At 38.4% G+C, this 19,943-nt stretch overlaps 1 protein-coding gene across 1 annotated transcript in view; it reads right to left on the minus strand.

The window, feature by feature from the left end:
• Positions 1-19,834, minus strand: part of MOSPD2 (motile sperm domain containing 2) — a 42,275-nt gene extending 22,441 nt beyond the window's left edge. Inside the window, exons 1-5 of the mRNA XM_075522071.1 lie at positions 19,698-19,834; positions 19,403-19,469; positions 10,223-10,378; positions 9,373-9,459; positions 4,099-4,253 (exon numbers count right to left, since the gene is read on the minus strand). Of these exons, the coding sequence (XP_075378186.1) occupies positions 4,099-4,253; positions 9,373-9,459; positions 10,223-10,378; positions 19,403-19,469; positions 19,698-19,706 (474 nt within the window). The 5' untranslated portion in view covers positions 19,707-19,834. The remainder of the gene's footprint in view (positions 1-4,098; positions 4,254-9,372; positions 9,460-10,222; positions 10,379-19,402; positions 19,470-19,697) is intronic.
• Between the last annotated feature and the right edge of the window lie 109 nt (positions 19,835-19,943).

A 19,943-nucleotide genomic window follows, 5' to 3' on the forward strand; every position in this document is an offset into this window, starting at 1 on the left:
TAAACTACTGCAGAGTATCAACAGGATTTAAGCTGTACAGGAAAGATAAAGGAAAAATAAACCTTTATCACTAGAGAAGCTTGACAGATTATCTTAAAGCCTTACAAGGGAAAGCACTAAACATACTAACTGATAAATATACTAACTACAAAGCAAGACTGTAGAATTGGATACTGATGGACAGCACTTGCTGAGATTGTGTCTCTGGGAGTCTCAAAGACACTGGAAAGAAGTTGGTTCAGGATGTGCTCCAAGTTGCTTTTTCACATCAAGAAAATTACTACAATCCTTTAATTCTTGTTATATAAAGCCATGGCTCCAGTATTATCTTTAGGAATATGGATATACAGCTCTCAAGGCACAGGTAAGAACACCAATCCTGCCTTGCAAAACTTAATTACACCATATTTATTTGTTAAAATATTTTCTGGAAAGCTTGTGACCTTGTACTGCACAGCTGCAAGGTCCTAATGCAACATTAACCATCTTGCCTGGAAAAGGTAGAAATAAAGCTTTTTTTTTTTTTGCTTATATTTAAATGCATTCCTGCCATACCAACAAAAAAGAAAGAACAAGATACAAGTTTTAGCCATTCCTGTAACAATAACAGGACAGCATGGCATTTTGTAAGAAAAATTTCAATATTCTACAGAAATAAGATTTTTTTTTTTTTTACCCATAGACAATATATGAGATTTTTAGAGTAAATCTCTATATATGTAATGATAGGCAAGATCTCCATCTTGCAATCTAAAACAGCTTCGATTCTGCTCCTGAAAGTGGGTGCTAAAAATGTATTTTTCTCTACTGAACTCAGCTGAAGAGAATGACAGAGAAATCTTGAGATTTTCATCTATCTACATTAAAATTATTCAAATGTCATCTCCCCCCACCCCTCCAAAAAAAAAAAAAAAAAATTTCCTGATTTTAGGTTGTCTAAGTTGAGGGTCAGTAAAAATGTAGGAGGGGATATTGTTCTAATCTTCTAAACAAGCTTCTACAAAGCAAATCTTAAAGATGCCTGTAGTAAACTATGGGTATGCATTTATGCTTTCTTTATAAAGATACTAATAGGTAGAAAACCAGACCTAAAGGGAGATACTACAACATACATTCACTCCTAAATCTACACAAGTTTAAAAAAATGCATTTTCATTTCCAAATTTCAGAAGAGGATCTCAACCAATAGATAAGCTGCAGCTTCCTTCTATGCCATTAACCAGATCAAGTTCTACTGGTAATAGTAGTGTATCATTCAGATTGTATTAAAAGCAACTGTAGATAAAGCAGTACACAAGCTGATGCCCAGACTCATACCTAAAATGGATCACAAAAAAAACCCCCAACAGATCTGGTGAATTTAAAGATTCACCATAAAGATGACAACATAAAACAATGCACCTGGTGCACTTAGTTCTAAGTAAATCTAGTGATGCAGATATTAACAAGAACTTCTGCTCTATAACTTCTGCTCTATAACTAGGAGAATTTAATAAGACATACCTAAATCCAACTAAGGAACAACCTTAAGAGCAAAATGTGTATTAAAAAACTTCTAGAAAATATACAAAAAGTCCAGATGACAGCGTGCAACTGGTCAGTGTACTGATGAGTGTTGAAAAGGGAGAAGAAAGTATTGGGATCAAAAATTCCATCTTAAAGCAAGAGAAGTGAAAAAGAACGACAAAAATAAAACCCACAGCACGCAGTTGACAATTCTGTCTTCAACTGCAATATATTTACAAATAACTCCACAAGGAGCAGTTTGTCATTTTGGTCCTCATAGAAGTGCTGACACATATGACACATGAATACCAACAGACATCAGCAAAAGATCCCTACCTCAAGTTTACTGAAGTAAATACTTAAACAAGTGAACCAAATGTATTTCTTCGTATGTTTTGTAGGTTTAAATCCATCATTTCAGAAAAACTGTTCACGATGAATATGTACTAAGGCAATTGTTTGCCTCCTGAGATAGATAATAGCATTTCTGCATTGCAATGGAAAAATACCATACTGAGCTGAATCTCTAGCTCAGTTAGACTAGAAGAAACCCCACTCTACATGCTACAATGTTGATGCTACTACACTAAAAACTCAGTGTAGTTTAGCATCCTTCAAAGAAATGCAGGTGTATGGATGCCAAGTTACAACAGGTTCAGATTGTGTGCAAGAATCACTGAAGCAAAAGCAAATATGGAGTGTCCTCGAACACTATGAAATTCCAGATACCATGTAAAAGCAGATACTTTAGTGCTTTGTGAAAGCTTTAGTAAAAATGAAAAGATACTCAGCTACTGGTTTTCTAAAGTAAGAACACTCCATGGGAAGGAGTTTGGGGGAAACTTTAACATTTCACTGCAATGTGTTCAGGATCAGTTTATGAAATATTACGGCCAAAGAGACAATAAATAAAGCTTTTGAAAATCCAAAACCCCACAAATCACGTTCTTTAAATCCTCCACTTTTCCATATAGGCACAGGACTTAACAGTTAAGACCATCAATTCAGGAACTGTTCTTAAATACATTTAAGTTTCATGTAACATACATGATCAATTTGCTAAATTCTAATGAGCATCTAAACTTAAACATTCTTTGAAGTTTACTTCAGGCAGGGAACCGCCCAATCCTATATATAGCTACAATAAACCTCTAAGTAATTCCCAAAGTAGACTACTGACTTGACATATGACTAACTGATAAGGAATTCATTTTTTTCATACTTATTTCCAAATACCTAGAACATGGAATTTCAAGTACTTAATTCTGAAATGTTTTTAAAATTGATGAAACTTTGAATTTCGTAAATTATTGTACAAATAGGAAATAGTTTTCTGGAATAGTTTCCAAAACTAGTATAATTCCTCTCACCTTCTTTAATGATTCAGTTCTACAATTATGTCCAAGGCAAAGGTGAAATCCTACTCTTAAAATCATTAGAATTTTCTTTTCCAAGTGCAACCTTTTGAATAATCATCACTCTTACAGAAGTGACTAAGCTACACTACTCCTCCTTCATTTTGTAGCCCTAAAGAACATCTAGAAATGCATAAGAACTTTTGCCACGAGAAATGTCTCCTGTGCTGAATGAAAAGTTAGAATCTCTCGTTTACTTAAGGTCAAGCTTGGATGAAGCAGTCTTCAGTAAAGCTGACAGGTTGGACAAGGAATTGAAAAAGGGGGTGAAGATATTATTCCTGAAGAAGTATAAACTTGAGTCTGATAGACAAGCCTACAATTCAGAAGCCTATCACATCTGTTCAAATACCTGTACACAGCAACAAGCATGCAGATTTCTTCACTATATTAGTCTCATCATTGTAATAACATGTTTTAAGAGAAAACCAAATATAGCCCAAGTCTGTCTTAAGACGAATACTGAAAGCAATGCTTACTTGATGAACTACTCTCTTGCATCCAGCTAACTTCTCTTCACAACAAAATTCAATGGGTGGAGAGAGATGCATGCAGGGACTTAAGAAATGAACACAATTTAAATATACAGGGACAGCATACATAGCATGGAGGATGGTGAGGCAGGACCAGGATCAGAATTGTCAACTAAAGATGCTGACTTGTCAGAACAGATCATCAAAGATCTCAGCCACTGCATCTAAGGGTTTTAATGCTTCACCATTACCCCATTTTTCTATCTTTCACTCTTGACTGCCTGATTCGTCCAAAAAAGATTTTGACAATGAAAATGGAGCTGTTGAAGAAATGGCAGCAACTGTATTCACAATAAAAGATGGCTCAGCCTATTGCCTTTTGGGTGCTTAAAAACTAAGTTCTACTACTGTCATCCATGATGACTGACAAACCAAGCTGGTGAGCAACTACTATATATAGTCACTTTGGCTCAGCCACCAAACTAAAAGCAAGTTTTCAGTGTGCTGCACAAGACTTAAAGTTTAATATGTAACAAAAGATTCTGGAAACTGCTCATGTCACGGGAAGAAGCCCTACATACCACTGATGGGAGCAATTGTTAAGTTATTTAGGTGTCAAGGACTGCGCAGGGACTCCCCTTTTGCTGGGGACATAGGTTAAATAATTCAGAAAGCAATCAGAAAAACACAATAAAAATACTTACTATGTGACTAATTCCAGTTTCAGCCATGTCAAATACCACTGTTAAGGGCTTTCCATGATCTCTCTTGGCATAATGTTCTAACCAAAAAGCTACCAGTTTCTTTTTCTCAAGTTGCTGTTTAGGATCTCTTGTATGATGTTTCACTCTGAACCAAACTTGTCAGAAGAAAGAAAAACACACACAAAAATTGAAACAACAGATCCAAATTAACAGAATACATTATGCAAATACCTATACAGGATGCACTGAAATTTATTAACACCTCTGAGTTTGCATTCTACATTTCTACTGATTTTGTGGCCACTGAACAGCCAGAAAAACAACTCCATACCTTTCCATACACCCCCATTTCCTTGCTCACATTTTTATACCGGAACTTTTAAAAAATTGAAAATACTAAGAATTACAGCACAGAAGAAACAGCTGAGTGAAAAAATACATTTCATGTATTTAAAGACTACTTGTTATCTAGATTATAATTTCATAATTTCAAATTAAATCACGCAGCCCTTAGATACGGTATTATATTCCGCATACATTCTAAGTATTGTTGTGGTTGTGAAATTTATGTTTCTTTTTCTACTTAGGTTTTCTACAGCATTGTAGGCGATGTGTTTTGAAAAACTAATTATACACACACTATGAATTATATAAAAAGCAACAAAATAAAAAATTTTTATTTCTTTCTTCCTCCTTTCTAAAATAAAGGAAAATTTAAAAAATTCTTTCTTTCTTTCTTCTTCCTTTCTAAAATAAAATGAAAAAATTCAGAAGATGAGCGACATATAAATGAAAGCCCAATACATATCCTTCTGGAGTAAGAAATGAGTCACACAGAGACACGTTTTTCCATGAAAAGTAGCGTATTTCAAAGTAACAGACTTTACAAAAATGTCTGAAACCAAAGTACTGATTATACAATGAAGTGATAAAAGAAATATTGGGGGCAGCAATGTGAAGAGCAGCCTTCATTTTTGGTACCTCTACAATACCAAAATTAGACAAGCCCTGAAAATAATTGTAGATATACTCCAATACTTTTCTCCCTTAAAATTGGAAAGTCTTACTCAAAAACAGATTTCTTCAAGTCTTTTACTTCCAATGGCAAATAAAAAATATTTTACGGCTTGTATAAAGAAACAAACTTTTTTTTTAAATATAGCATATTAACTAGATGCTGTAAGTTCAGAATTTTAAAAAGATACCCCTATTCAAACACAGGACTCTTGTGAACGTAACCAATAATTCTTGAAGAACTTCTTTATACTTTAAAATGTCTATTTTACATAACAGAATGACAATGGAGCATGTGGCCCAAGAAACATGTTTCTCAAATGTTTACTAACCAGGAACTCTTAACTACGATACAATCTGAATTTGCATACCAAGTCAGTTATTCTGACCCAATTAACATTCACAGAAGAAACACTTCAGGTATGGAAAATTGAGACATTAGTTATATTTCAGTGACAATAAAATCAGAAATCATTATTTACCCAACTTACACATTCTTGTCATGAAACAATCACAGAGTTTTCTCAGTCCAAGCACTGATGCAAGAAAGTCATGTTTTTTCTACTTCTTGCTCCCTCCCCGCCCCCCCATCTCACCAAACTGAACTACCCAGTATACTCATGCTCAGCTTTCTAAATACTATAAAAAGGTATCACCACCACCTATCCTTGAATACTTACCTTGGAGGCTAAAAGAAAATCATGAAGCATAACAAAGCAGCAATTTTTCATACAGCACTGATGTTTGTGCTGGTTTTGGCTGGGATAGAGCTCGCTTTCTTCGCAGTAACTAGTACGGGCCTATGTTTTGGATTTGTGCTGAAACCAGTATTGATAACACAGGGATGTTTTTGTTATTGCTGAGCAGTGCTTACACAGAGCCAAGGCCTCTTCTGCTCCTCACACCACCCCACCAGCGAGTAGGCTGCAGGTGCACAAGAAGCTGGGAGGGGGCACAGCTGGGACAGCTGACCCCAACTGACCAAAGGGATATTCCATACCATATGATGTCACGCTCAGCATATACAGCTGGGGGAAGAAGGAAGTGCTTTTGAAATTACTTGTGTTTCATCTTCCCAAGTAACTGTTTTGCATGATGGAGCCCTGCTTTCCTGGGGGTGGCTGAACACCTGCCTGCTCATGGGAAGGAGTGAATGAATTCCTTGTTTTACTTTGCTTGCATGCACAATTTCTGCTTTACCTATGAAACGGTTTTTATCTCAACCCACAAATTTTCTCACTTTTATTCTTCCAATTCTCTCCCCTATGCCACCAGGGGGGAGTAAGCGAGCAGCTGTGGTGCTCATTTGCTGACTGGGGTTAAACAATGACAGTCCTTTTTGGTGCCCAACATGGGGCTCGAAGGGTTTGACATAACAACAGATTTGATTGGAATGTGCTAGATGGAATTTATAACCGTTATTGCTGTTTAGCTATTAATCGGCAGGCTTCTGTGCTTGCTTGCCTTACCGTATATTAGAGTCTAGGGCTCGTTAGTGGCTGCTTTTTGCTTTTGCTGCTTGCCGTGCTGCTGATCATCTGACTCTGCTGTGCCTGGGAACATTTTGATAACAGCAACGGCCATGCACCAGGGCTGGCAGGTGGCCAGGGCATCACTGCTGTTTCTGTGCTGCCATACTGGACAGGCTGGAACTCCAGTGTGAACTCGAATCAAAGGGACTGTGACCTGTGGATGAGTCCACACAGGAACAGGACAGCCCAAAGCATCTGTGGATAAGCCCATGCCAGAGCAGGTACATATCAAAGTGTCTGTGGCCATGGTTATGTCTGTGCCACAGCAGGTACACCTCTACCTCTGAAGCTATTGTGGCCCAAAGATAAGTCCACACTGGAGAAGGTACACCTCAAAGCATCTGTGGCCATGGAGAAGCCCATACTGCAGCAGATACACCTTGAAGCATCAGTGGCTGTGCATGAGGTCATGCCAGAGTACCTCAAAGCATATGGCCATGGATAAGCCCATGACAGAGCAGGTACACCCCTGGAGGGATTACAGCCATGGGTAAGGCCACGTCGGAGCAGGTTTATTTCTGAAGGGACTGTGGCTGTCAGTAAGGCCACACCAGAGCAGGTACATCTCTGAAGGCATTGTGGCCCATGGAGAAGGCCATGCTGGAACAGGTGCACCTCAAAGAGGCTGTGGATAAGTCTATGCCACAGCAGGTATACCCCTGGAGAGACTGTGGCTGACAGATAAGGCTCCACTTGGAGCAGGATAAGTCCAAGCTGGAGCCAGAGCAAGGGGAGGAGTTCATTGCAATGTGAAACCCTGTAACCCAGCCCAAAGGGACCGGGGTGGAGACTGTAAGAGATATACCTTTAAATTGTTGTAACCCATGATTTGAGTTGGAGGTTATAGGAATTACTATAGTAGGAACCACCTGGACCAGTGGAGGACAAGCCTTACAAGAAGCAGAAGTGCAGCAGTGACCTGAGCTGGCTTTGGTGCCCAATAACTCCACTCAACACACCACTTCTCCTGTCCTGAGTGACCACCATAACAGATGGAGTCCAAAGTCATGGACTAAATGAACTCAATGGACATTTTGTGGACATTTATGGACATTTTACAGAAATTCCACAGGGGCAGTCCATAGACTAAAGCAAATAACTGAATTATATCAAGGGATGGGAAGGGGAGGTATATGAGAATGTATTGGATAGCGTGGGACCTAAGCATGACATAAATGGTATGGAATAAGGGGTGGAGAATGTGCTGGTTTTGGCTGGGATAGAGTTAACTTTCTTTGCAGTAGCTAGTACAGGGCTATGTTTTGGATTTGTGCTGGAAACAGTGTTGATAACACAGGGATGTTTTTGTTATTGCTGTGCAGTGCTGACACAGAGTCAAGGCCTCTTCTGCTTCTCACCCCACCCCACCAGTGAGCAGGCTGGGGGGGGGCACAAGGAGTTGGGAGGGGACACAGCTGGGACAGCTGACCCCAGCTGACCAAAGGGATATCCCATACCATATGGCATCATGCTCAGCATATAAAGCTGGGGGAAGAAGGAAAGGGGGGATGTTTGGAGTGATGGCGTTTGTCTTCCCAAGTAACTGTTACATGTGATGGAGCCCTGTTTCCTGGAGATGGCTGAACAGCTGCCTGTCAAGGGGAAGGAGTGAATGAATTCCTTGTTTTGCTTTGCTTGTGTGCCTGGCTTTTGCTTTCCCTATGAAACTGTCTTTATCTCAACCCACGAGTTCTCACTTTTACCCTTCCGATTCTCTCCTCTATCCCACCAGGGGGGAGTGAGCAAGTGGCTGCGTGGTGCTCAATTGCCAGCTGGGGTTAAACCACAACAGTATCTTACAATGATAAGAAGGACAGTTGGACACAACACAGCCATAGAATAAAAGCTGTGTTTTTCTCATCACTTTTTTTTGAAAACTAGTATATTGGTGTTTAAAACAGTCATTTCTGTAAGAGATTGGATTGTTAGTGTATTTCTGGAAGTACAAGCTAGCCCTCATAAATCAAGGAAAAGCAGAATTTCAGATTTAATTTTTTTGTTTTTTTCAAGGTTCAAGATCACTGCTTGGAAAGCCTCATGACTGGTTTGTTTAAAAATCCTCTTTTGCCTCAGACGATTTAAGCTTAATTAAATATGTGAGATGTTACAACAGATTCATTTATAGAAAATAATATTGACCATCTATGACACAATATTAAAACAAACTCAGGAGCATTTCAGGCAATATTTACTGTTTCCCTACAAATCTTACTCTTTAATTGCTAGAAGTTAATCACACAACTTGACAGTTCATTCTCCCAACAATTCTCAGCTGTCCACACTGCTACTGAACATTCCAATGACATCAGAAAAAATGAGGAAAACAAGAAAGCCGTTGCAGACCTCCTGTGAACCACTGCAAGTATGCAAGAATGTGGGCTGCTAGAAAAGCAATGACAATGCACTGTAATAATGAACATTTATACTACTCATATACTCACCACAGGAGATACAGAAACAATGCACTTCAACAGGAAAGTTTAAAACTGCACTATAATTAGGAAAAACGTTTATGATTTTTGAAAACTGCTGATAAGGTTTCCTCATTCCACTTCTGTGATCCAAAGAGACTCAAGGTTACCAACTTTTCATCATTTTTAGTAAAACCAGTTGCCAATATGTATCTACTTCTATTTTTATAACATTTATTTTTCAAAATAGATGCTAAAATGCTGGAAACAAAAAATAATGATTAATGACTGAAAAGATTATATTCTGTGTAACTTACATAATTTATAGCCTTCTTTATCATATCCATGCAGAAAGAGAGAACCATTTTCAAATAACCATTTTGGAAGAACAGATTCTGTCAAGTCTGCAAAGCCAAACGAAAGATTATTTCAGTAATCACATTAATAATCACATTGTAACTTAACAGAAATCACTAAAAATACAGAAGTCTAGCAACAAAATACAAAAATATCTTTATAAACCATTTTCCAAGGCCTTTACTAAACTAATGCAAATATTGAGCTCATTTGAAATTTTACTATCTTCTTCCTCTCATGCTGTAGAATAGGATCTATTTAGGAAGAAATAAGAATTAAAAAATTCATGTAAGAAAACAAAGCTGCAAATGTTTATTTTTGCTCATATCTGCAGCCCCTCTTGCTCTATCCTTTAATTCAGATTGTGAAGTCCTGTAGATAAAGCTCATCTTCAAAACATTCTCACACAACAAAAACCAGATCTATTCTACCTAGGGTGTCAGACCAGTGCTACTATGATGAGCCCTGTTTTTTGTGGGTTCTTTTGTTGTTGGTTTTTTTTTTTTTTTTAAGGACTCCATTCTAGCAAATGCACAAAGACAAAAGAAGAGATAGCTTCCTGCCTTCCTCTTAAACAACCTTTCAATAGACATATGGAACCACAACAAAACAGTGAGACAGTAGTGGTCAACATAAAAAGCAATAGTTCTAATTTTTTTCTTTTTTTAACTGAGTAGAAAAGTTCTTGCTCACCTCTGTGGTACTTACAAGAGCTTTAAAAGGTGTTTAATGAAACTACATATAGAATTCAGTTGTAGTTTGATAGGAAAGCAACATACACCATCAAAATAATTATATAACATAGCTTACCATTAACTGTATATTCTTTCCTCCACTGAAAGCTTTCATCAATCATCTTTAGTGTATCATCCACAACATCGTGACGCCAAATCAGATAATTTTCAACCCATTTATCATCTTGCTGAAGTCTTTCCACATCTCTAGAATCGTATTTATCTGATTTATCTAGCAAATAAATCAATTATTGTAAGAATATAGCATTTGCTATGAAAACATGGAAGGGAGATTTGTCAAGTTTTAGTATAAGCATCTACTAGGTACATAGGATTTCTTTCACAGTCTCAAAAGTTAAGCAGACAAAGCATAGCATGAGAAATTGATTAAAAACTTCTATCTACTGTGATGATATTTAGGAACACTACAAGATTACTCTCACTGGAAAAATATTTTCTATGATTCCTTTTCAAAGAAAAAACATCAGAAAACAAGAAGGTGTGTGTAAGTAGGGCAGGTGTAATTTTTCTAAAACCAGGTTTCTATAATTAACATAAATTAGTATATAGTCTAAGAATCTGTGTACTGATGAATGTATATATTAATCATCACTAGTTCAAGCTCGAGTTCAGACTTATAGGCATCAGCATGTCAGACCATGAAATGTCAGAACAGATGTTAAAATGACTATTTTTGACCACACACTATACATCATTGCATTAAACAAAATTGTTTTCTTTAAAAAGATTGCACATTCTACACTTGTTATAAATTGTTACTTTACTGAACACAAACTACATGCAACTTTAGAGCAGCACAAAACCCCCAAGCCCCAAACTCTTCTTATATCAGGTTAGCAACAGGATAACAGGTTACCATGCTTTAGGAAGTACTTCAGATGAAACACAAGTTGCTGTTGCTGCTTACTTTATAATTTTTTTTTTTTAAACAGGAAGGTTTGTAAAATACAAATGCCTAAGTGGACCTATTTTTATTGTAGCACATTTTATTGTGCTTAAACAAAGGCTCAAGTTTTTAGATCAATGCTCCTCTTTGTCTGAGAAATCTGCACAATTGGAATGCAAATCAAGTAAGAGCCCATGATAGAAACAGGCTTCTGAAAGCAACAGACACTGATACACATCTTTTTGCTAACTACTAAAAAACCATAAGTTCTTAAACTATTCACTTAAACTTATTTGTGATTAGCATAAAAAAATTTAAGAGTGGTTGTTAATAAAATAGATGTTAATTTTCACATACTGAAAAGACTTCCTCTGTCAGCAGCAATAAACTCAAAAGAACTACTTTCAGGGCCATGATAATTAAAGTAACTATTTAGAACTGTCACTGGATGGTTTAGGGATGTGTATTTCAATCAGACATCTTAACTCTGGGGAAGACATTAAGAAAAAGACACCATTAAATTCTGCTAATAATATTTTTAGTTTTACTGGCCTACATGCAAAGGTATGACCTATTTTACTTGTCTTTCAATTTATACTCTGTTTCCTGTCACAAATTAGTCAATATAACTATAAGAATATACCCATTTTAAATGTGCCCATCCACTAAGAGTTATTTTAATTGCACTCCCCCAATGCATCTCTTCACATCCAACTGCTTCTCATATACATTATCTACTCTGTTCCTTCTTCATTAGGCTTCAAATTTCTCCTTCCCTTGATCCCATCCCACTACCTTACCTTGTTCCTTAGGCAAGCCTACAGACAAATCCCGCTTTCCTTAATCTTAGTCCCCTACTTGCTCCTCTGCCCAAAAGCCTCCAGTCCACTAAAAACTCCCTCACTCTTTCAGTTCCTTTTCTCATCATTCCCACACTTGCACCAGACAGCTCATTCACTATATTCTGACTAAGTCCAGTAAAGTGAACACTCAGCACAAGACTGAAATGCTGTTTAACTTCTCTATGACTATAGGTCAACCACAGAGGGAACAAGTTGCAAAGATTTTTGGTATTAAATTTTGTAAAGTCTCAACTGCTCATTTGAAATTTAATTATTCCCCCAGTGATTTATGATTTGGACAGTTTTGCCTGAGAAACACTAACAATACCTAGTTTCAAGTTAGAATCACAAAAAATTAACATTGGAGAAGGTTTCTCCAGGTCACCTCAGTCCTAACTGCTGCTCACGGCAAGGCTAGCTTCCAAGTTCAAACAGGTCGCTAAGTATCTTTCTCAGTCAAGTTTTGAAAACTCAAAAGGGTAGAAAGATTCCACAGCCTCTTCTTTGTGTAACATGCATTCCAAACCAAATCCCCTTCAGAGATACTGTCACGTACAGTAACTAAGATGGCACATCCACAGTCAGCTAAAGTAAGAGAAGCACTGGCTTCTCTTAGCCATGGTATGTCAGCTATTCTATGCTATGGACTATTCAATACGGCATATTGGCTATTCAAGCCATTTATAGCTCCTCATAGCCACAGCAAATTAGGGCTTTGCAAGAGCAAAGATTTACTTTAACATGAATATTACATGTCTCCAGTGCCTGAGCTACCTTACTTCAACTTGGTTTAATAATCTCTAACACACACTAGCTTCCAGCAGTCAATCAATCATTCAAGTATTTTTCTGAGATCAGTCCCATGTATATCCTATCTGTATAAGGGATTTGAGTACTCTAATTAAAGAGAAAAACCACACACCACCAGGTAAAAACTAAGAGGATAACATTTCACACTGCTTTGAGGCTCCCCTTGCTCTCAGTATCTATCTGAGAGCAGAACTGTCAGAATGACAGAATAGTGCCATCTTGTATCAAACAATAATATAAAAATATTCACATATCATTATGTGGAACATGCATCAGAACACACATTTCTGGGCCACTAATAAGTTTTCTTAAACTCTGAACTTAGATAATATTTAAAAAACAGAAATTTAACTTCATGACTATTTTAAGAAAATGAAAGTGCAAGAGGAATGGAGAAAACATTTTATCCAAACTTTCAACATCAAAATGAAAAGCTAGCTGGATTCAGATAGGGACAGTTGAAAAGAGTTGAAATATTTTTCCTCTCTTCAGCAACGAAGTTCTCAACAAAATGACACATGTAATCTGAATTTACATATACACTACACCACACACTAAAACAGGAACTACTCAAATTCTGCCTTGCAGAATGCCGGTATTTCAATCAAGTAAGCTTAACAAGACTGGTAGAATAACAGGAGTACTGATTACTGTTTTAACCTTATCCAAGTTATCCAATTCTTGCTACAAAATAAATAAAATTTAGAATGAGATTGTAAACTCAAAAGAAAGGTGTTTTATCTCACATGTATAAAGCAGAGTGATATGAAATTGCTGGAGTCCTTCCAATAAGCCAGTCATTGAAAGTATGTCAATTCAGAGGAGGAATTCCTCTTCAAATTTGTGCATTTCCCATAATTCTATGGACATCTGGAAACTTGTTTTCAAACTATGCTGTGAAATAATCTCAATGTTTCTAATTTTAAATCACTCATGGAACACTTGACTGCAGTTACTAGATTATTAGAAGTTTCTGGAATCAAAACAGAATTAGTTGAAAGAAAAATAGACCTTTGGGATTTTCAACACATAATTTAAACACATCCTGCACAAATTAGAGGTCAAAAGGAAACAGAAGTTGAGGGGCACCCAAACAGAAATTCAGGTGAAACTATAAACTGAAGTATCTTACCTCAGACAATCTCCAAGCCTAGCCACTTAGGATACTTGTAAACATACACTGATGCTTTTCTCACTAGAAAATTAAGCTCCTGTTTCTTCACACCTGCAGAACTGCCACTAAGATGCTGAGACACTAAGTTTAGTCACCCTCTACTCAGGGAGAGGGACATCTCTAAGTCCATAACAAACACAATTTCATAAGGTATTTGGAACACCCCCGCTTGCCCCAAAAGTAACACAAGGAACAACATTCACAGCTACTTCTGTTCAGAAAGAGCTAGTAAGAGCCACATACGTAACAGCAGTGCCAGACTTGTGTGAAACATTTCATGGTTAAAGACAATTGTCCAGAAGCTTGGAAACCTGGTTCCTCCCTCAGCCCAAGACATTCAAACCTTACTGTATCCCAGAATAGTTCCACAGCCAGGGGAAGAGGCAGAATTGGCATGCTGCATGACTTTTCTGTTGAACTGGGAAGCTGTGTAGAAACTAATCAAGACTCAAATCCAGAACAGCAAGAGAAAGCATAACCTGCTTAGCAAATCTGGTATTTACCAGAGAGCACTAAAACCAAATTCTAAATTATACATAAGGGAGTAGCAGTGACAACAGCAAGAAGAGGCCAAAATTAGCTCTCTTCATTCCCTCAGCTAAAAGGCCTCCAGGAAAATTTGAGTGAGAAAGAAGATTGACCAGGTCTCAGACAGAAGTTTTAAGGTTTCAAAGTTCATCATTTTATTTAACCTTATTTTACAAACAGCTACTTAAAGTTACTTTCATTTTCTCATTGAACTTTTGGGGTCAAGGGAGAAGACTGGGAAAAGACAGAAAACATTCTGTTTGAACAGCAGCTTCTTCCTATTACTCGCCTTCCTTTTTTCTTGCCTAAGTGAGGAGTTCTGTTCTTTCTATGACCACATTCTGCCCTATTAATAGTTGTCTTCAAGCTGAGAAAGTTACAGTGAAACTCTGACTTAATTACCATCTTCCAACATAGAGGATCCTGTATAACACAAGACAACAGCTCTGAAAAGAGCTCCAGATTCATGCAAAACTAAATGAACACAAATTTCACTGCAACACTTTCACTGGAAGAATTAATGAAATTCTTTGATGCACAGATTGTAAAATCCCTTCTCTTCACTTTTTTTGTGCTATTTACATTACCAGGAGACCAATGCTGCACTGCTCTGTTTTCTTCTGGCATTCATGCTTAAGGAAAAATTATAGAAATTTGAGAATATTCAACAAGAATATAGAAGAAAGACTACAGGACTGGAAAACAGGCAGCACGGCTAAGTCCAACACTAAAATAATCCAGAGAACTTCAGAATTCACAGGCTGCAAGAATGACTCCTCCCTTTAGGAAGAACTTACCTAGAAAAGAAATGTTACAGAACAACTCATACACAAAGCTAAGTAGAGCTAGCAACTACATACCTTTTAATAGAGAAAAAAACCACTTCATTGTACAAAAAAATGGAAAAAGCAACTTAGCAAAGTATGTCATGTGTTCCATTACACAACGCCACTCAGTTTAACTACTGCCTTAAGCTATTTCAGCCAAGAAGTCTTTGATCTGAAACGGTCATAATTATTCCTCTGACCTTGGCTAGAAAAAGGAAACCCATTTTAACAGGCTGTTGATGCCTAACATGTTAAGCTAAGTACTATAGCCATGCAGGTACGTGCCTTCAGTTCTTAAATGAGGAAATCAGCAAGACTGAAAACATTAAGAAGTTCAGTAGCTTCTTAAGAAGGCCAGTCAATTTAAGAAGGCCAGTAGCAAGGATGAAGGAAAAACTATTTCCACCCAATAAGGAGTTATTTTCAACAAAATCAAGTGGCAATAAACAAAATATCTGCCTCCACAAGATGTGCTAAATCTAAGCTTTTTGCAAAACTGAACGCTCCCAGTGACAACAAAAACTACTTTCAATAGAAAGCTCAAGCATCAATACCACATAGCTTTCTATAAAAGTATGGTTTTTATCCTATCCATATGTTTCCTATTCTATCCTTCCAGGATTTCTCAGCCTGAAAGCCAAGAATCAGGGAAAATAGATGTTTCAGAGCATAAGCAGACCTAAGCAGGTATTCAAAACAATACCTTAAGAGTTTTCTACAACAGTCATATCACTATATTTTTTTGAGGATGCCCCATATGTCTAAAATTTTATTTGCAATTGGCCAATATGATTAACAAAACATGTTTTGCTACTGGGTTAAGGAAAGTCATGATGAAATTTCATCTTTTAAATTGGAGTGGGAAACCTCTCTTGCAAAATCTTTTTCTGAAAATTAAGCTTTGCCTAAAGGAGAAAGGAAAAGGATGCAAATGGGGAGGGTCAGGGAATCCAGGCAATCAGAAATGGTAAATATGCAAAAGGAAGTGTGGAAAAGACTTGCTGAATGGAAAATCTACCATTATTTGATTACAAATAATTTCCACTGTAACTTTAAAATGGAAAGTAATAGCCCAGAAATAAAAAGATAATTTTGGAAATCCTCTAAGGAATAAAAATGCACTGAAGAAAAAGACAAGGCTGTTTGCTAGAAAACATTGTTAGTACCAGTCAGTACTGGAAAATAATCTTTTGTTTTCATTGTTCCTGTCACCACCCAAATCATTTACATCACCAACTCTCACAAAGAATCCAAACAGACAAAACAGAAATTAGGCCCCAAACTGCAAAGATTAAGTGCTGTCTGCCTATCACATCAGACAGTATTTGTTAGTCTGTTGGACTAACAGTAACTTTTAAAAGGCATATTTCCAATCCTGAAATGCAAGGGGTTTAATTACTAGGGATATACATTCCTCACAAGAACTGAAGTTGTGATCAAATACATCAAATACAGCCAGAAAATTTACTGAAAAGAAAAAGACACCACCACAAGATCTCACTTAACATTAAACACTGCTTTGCAGGTAAGATCTCACAGTGGCCAAGCTTTCCTTCTAGAACCCCTCAATGGACACATTTGCTCAACAACTTCAGCAAGAAAGTTATCGTGCAAACTTTGGGGAAATGAGCCAGTAAGGTTCTCTGACACTGTATTTTCCAAACTGTATGTGACTATTAAAACTATTATTTGATTTGGTCACATAGATTAAACAACTGTATAATTCAGAAAACCGATTTCTGGTGCTTTCAATCACTGAACAAAAGTTTTCCCATCCTACCTTAAAAACTGTCAAGACCGTAGTATACTACTTGGTTGTAACTTTTATGTGAAATATTCCACCATGTATTAGATGTCACAGCTAATATTAGATTTTTCTGAACCAGCTATATATTAGTATATTTGTGTACATTCTGCTTTAATATAAAAATTGTATTCTGCCAATAGATAATTTTAACCAAAAATCAGGATTTCAAAGGCCATATACTTTTTCATTGCACAACAAAAATAAACATTATTACAAGACCATCACAGCATTTGTGAGCATTAACAATTCTTATTGCATGGGGGGAAACCACATAACTATGAGTTCCATAATATGGAAGAATCACTCAATACAAACACCAAGTTTCTAGAACAATCAGGAACACTGTTTTCCTCAGGGGGAAAATAAAACAGTGGCAGCTACACCCCCCAGAAACAAAACTGCCTAAAAGTTTCACTCAAATTTTAACACTTGCAGCTGACCTCTAAATAGAATTAGGTTTATTCTGTAGAGACCCACACTTCTATGACCACACTAAACTTTCACAGAAAGTATCAGTTTCTCAATGTGCCTTGACAGTGCCCTTAGTTTTCAAAACAGACTAAAATTGCTGTATGTGAAGCAATCATTTGTACCTTTACAACACAGAAAGTCACATGTTTGGGGGCGTCTTCATACATGCACCACCACACCCCTTTTCAACTAAGAGGAAGCATAAAAATACATTTTAGAACATATACAGTAAAGGCTGAAGGACCACAATAAAACTAAACCCCTGTGTTTTACACACTTGCAGTGGGCATGACAACATTAATTTGCTTGTGGCGTTCCTAAATTTGAGGGACACACTTAAGAATGTAAACTTAAAAAAATCCTAATCCTATTTTCTTGAAAGGGCTAAGAGCCCTAAACCATGACCCAAAAATGCGCTTACTGAGAAAATGTGTTCAAAATACTGCAAATAGGATTACAGCTTACCTTGCGACGGTATTATTTTAATGGCTGTAACAACCAGCCCAACAGAGGCTTAATTAGAACTAGAGAAAGCTGTGGAATTCCAAGATTGTAAGGGATAGTTCAATTGAAAAAAGGTTAATACTCCCTTTCAGCAGCAACTGTCCCAAAGCAGTTCTAGGCTTTCTGAAGCAATTTTTTATGAGTGTGACTCTGGGATAATAGAATACAAAGCAAGATGAATCACCTATTGTAGGAAAATATACACATTAACTGAAAACATTAACAACCAAAATAATTTATAATTTAAGATGATACACCACTCTCCTGAGCCTGAGCTTTAAAGACTGCCAAAGCCATCTTTATTCACATAGAAATATCAAATGGCAAAATAACTGCTCTCTTCTTCAAGACATCCTAATAATTTTGTCATCTTGCCAGAAATACAGGTGATGTCTAACCAAGGCCAAAGTAATTTCCTTTATGGAAGTTAGCAGGGCAACCATATGAAACAAAGTTGTACTACACTCAAGACCCTCAAAGTCTGGAAGAAAAGTGCTACAGCCAATCACAAAGAAGTCACAGAAGTATGCAACCCTTACATAAAAGCAGTAACTAGGTAACCTCAATAATTCTGATCAGGAACACCAAAGCAAGGCATGTGTTTGCAGGATTGAGGCTTATATTAAGAGATGCATGCAACTCCTAAACTACTGGGCTCCTACTGTATTTGCATTAAAAATTGGATAGGAGCATGTTTCTAATAGAGAGCCTTTAGACAGTCATAATAAAACATACTCCTTACTGCAGTTGTTAGCATATTCTACTACTATACATTATTCTATCATAATCAATGCAAATCAACCTTGAAATGAAAGGAAACCCCTCTAGGCTTACCCTGGTATTCGCTTTCCCCTAGGCACCCCCAGCACCTCCTGGCCTTCACTTACAAGTTTAAAAGCATCTGCACTTAAGGACTGAGTTGGACACGCAGCATGATTTTAATTAAGGGCAGCATGAATTTCAAGTGCAAGCTACTCCAGAAAAACAACTCTTTCCTTGACAAACTGGTCGAGGTCAGAATTTATTTTTTTTCTTCCATATTTTATGTCCAAAAAGCACCAAGCACAGCAGTGTCCCAGACCCCACACCACAGCCAACCAAACATAACTATGAGTCAAAAAGACCCAGACCTTTGCCCCGACATGCCTTGTTGCCCAAGACAGCGACTGAGAAGGTACCAAGAGCCAACAGAGAAAATATCATGCTTTGTGCACCATCCCCGCCTGAAGCTTTAGCCACCTGAAGTAAAGGCAGAAACACCCACTCACTTGGGAAAGCGGGGATAGAGGAAGCTCACAGGGGAAAAGCGACACCCAGGGACCACGTCCACGGAGCCGGGCCCACCGCTCCCAGCCCTCCCCCGGCTCCCACCACCGAGGTGCTCACCTGGCAGGTACTCCGCCTCGAAACGCCGCCTAGTCTCGCTTATCAGCGCGGCCTTGTCCTGTCGTTGCTGAGGGGAAACAAGAAACAGGAGGGGCGTGAAAGGATGGGAAAGGCCGGGGCCCGAGACAGCCCCAGCCCCTCACCTGTACGACGGGCCCAGCCATCCGCACCGCCCGAACCCCAAGCCCAAGCCGCTGCCTGTGCGCGGGGGCGGTTGGGGAGGGGAGGCGGGGAGGCCGGGAGGCCCGGCGGGCGGGCAGGCAGCTAGGAGAAGGGCAGGCGCGCAGGGACTCACCTCAGCCATGGTCCGGCGGGGCCGCCCACAACGGCCGCAGAGCGGCAGCAGGGCCCGCACGCGCGAGGGGCACAGAGAAATAGGGACGGAGGCGCCGCGTGACCCCGGCGGGGGGCGGGGCGCAGGGCGAGGGGGCGGGGCACAACGGCGGCCCGCCTCCCCGCAGCAAGCCCGGAGGCGCCGGCGCGGCCCACCACCCAGAAGCCCCGCCTCCCCGCCCCCGCCCCTTTCCCTGGGCCTGGTCCT

This window comes from Mycteria americana, chromosome 1 (assembly GCF_035582795.1).
Source record: "Mycteria americana isolate JAX WOST 10 ecotype Jacksonville Zoo and Gardens chromosome 1, USCA_MyAme_1.0, whole genome shotgun sequence".
In the NCBI taxonomy this organism is placed as follows: domain Eukaryota; kingdom Metazoa; phylum Chordata; class Aves; order Ciconiiformes; family Ciconiidae; genus Mycteria; species Mycteria americana.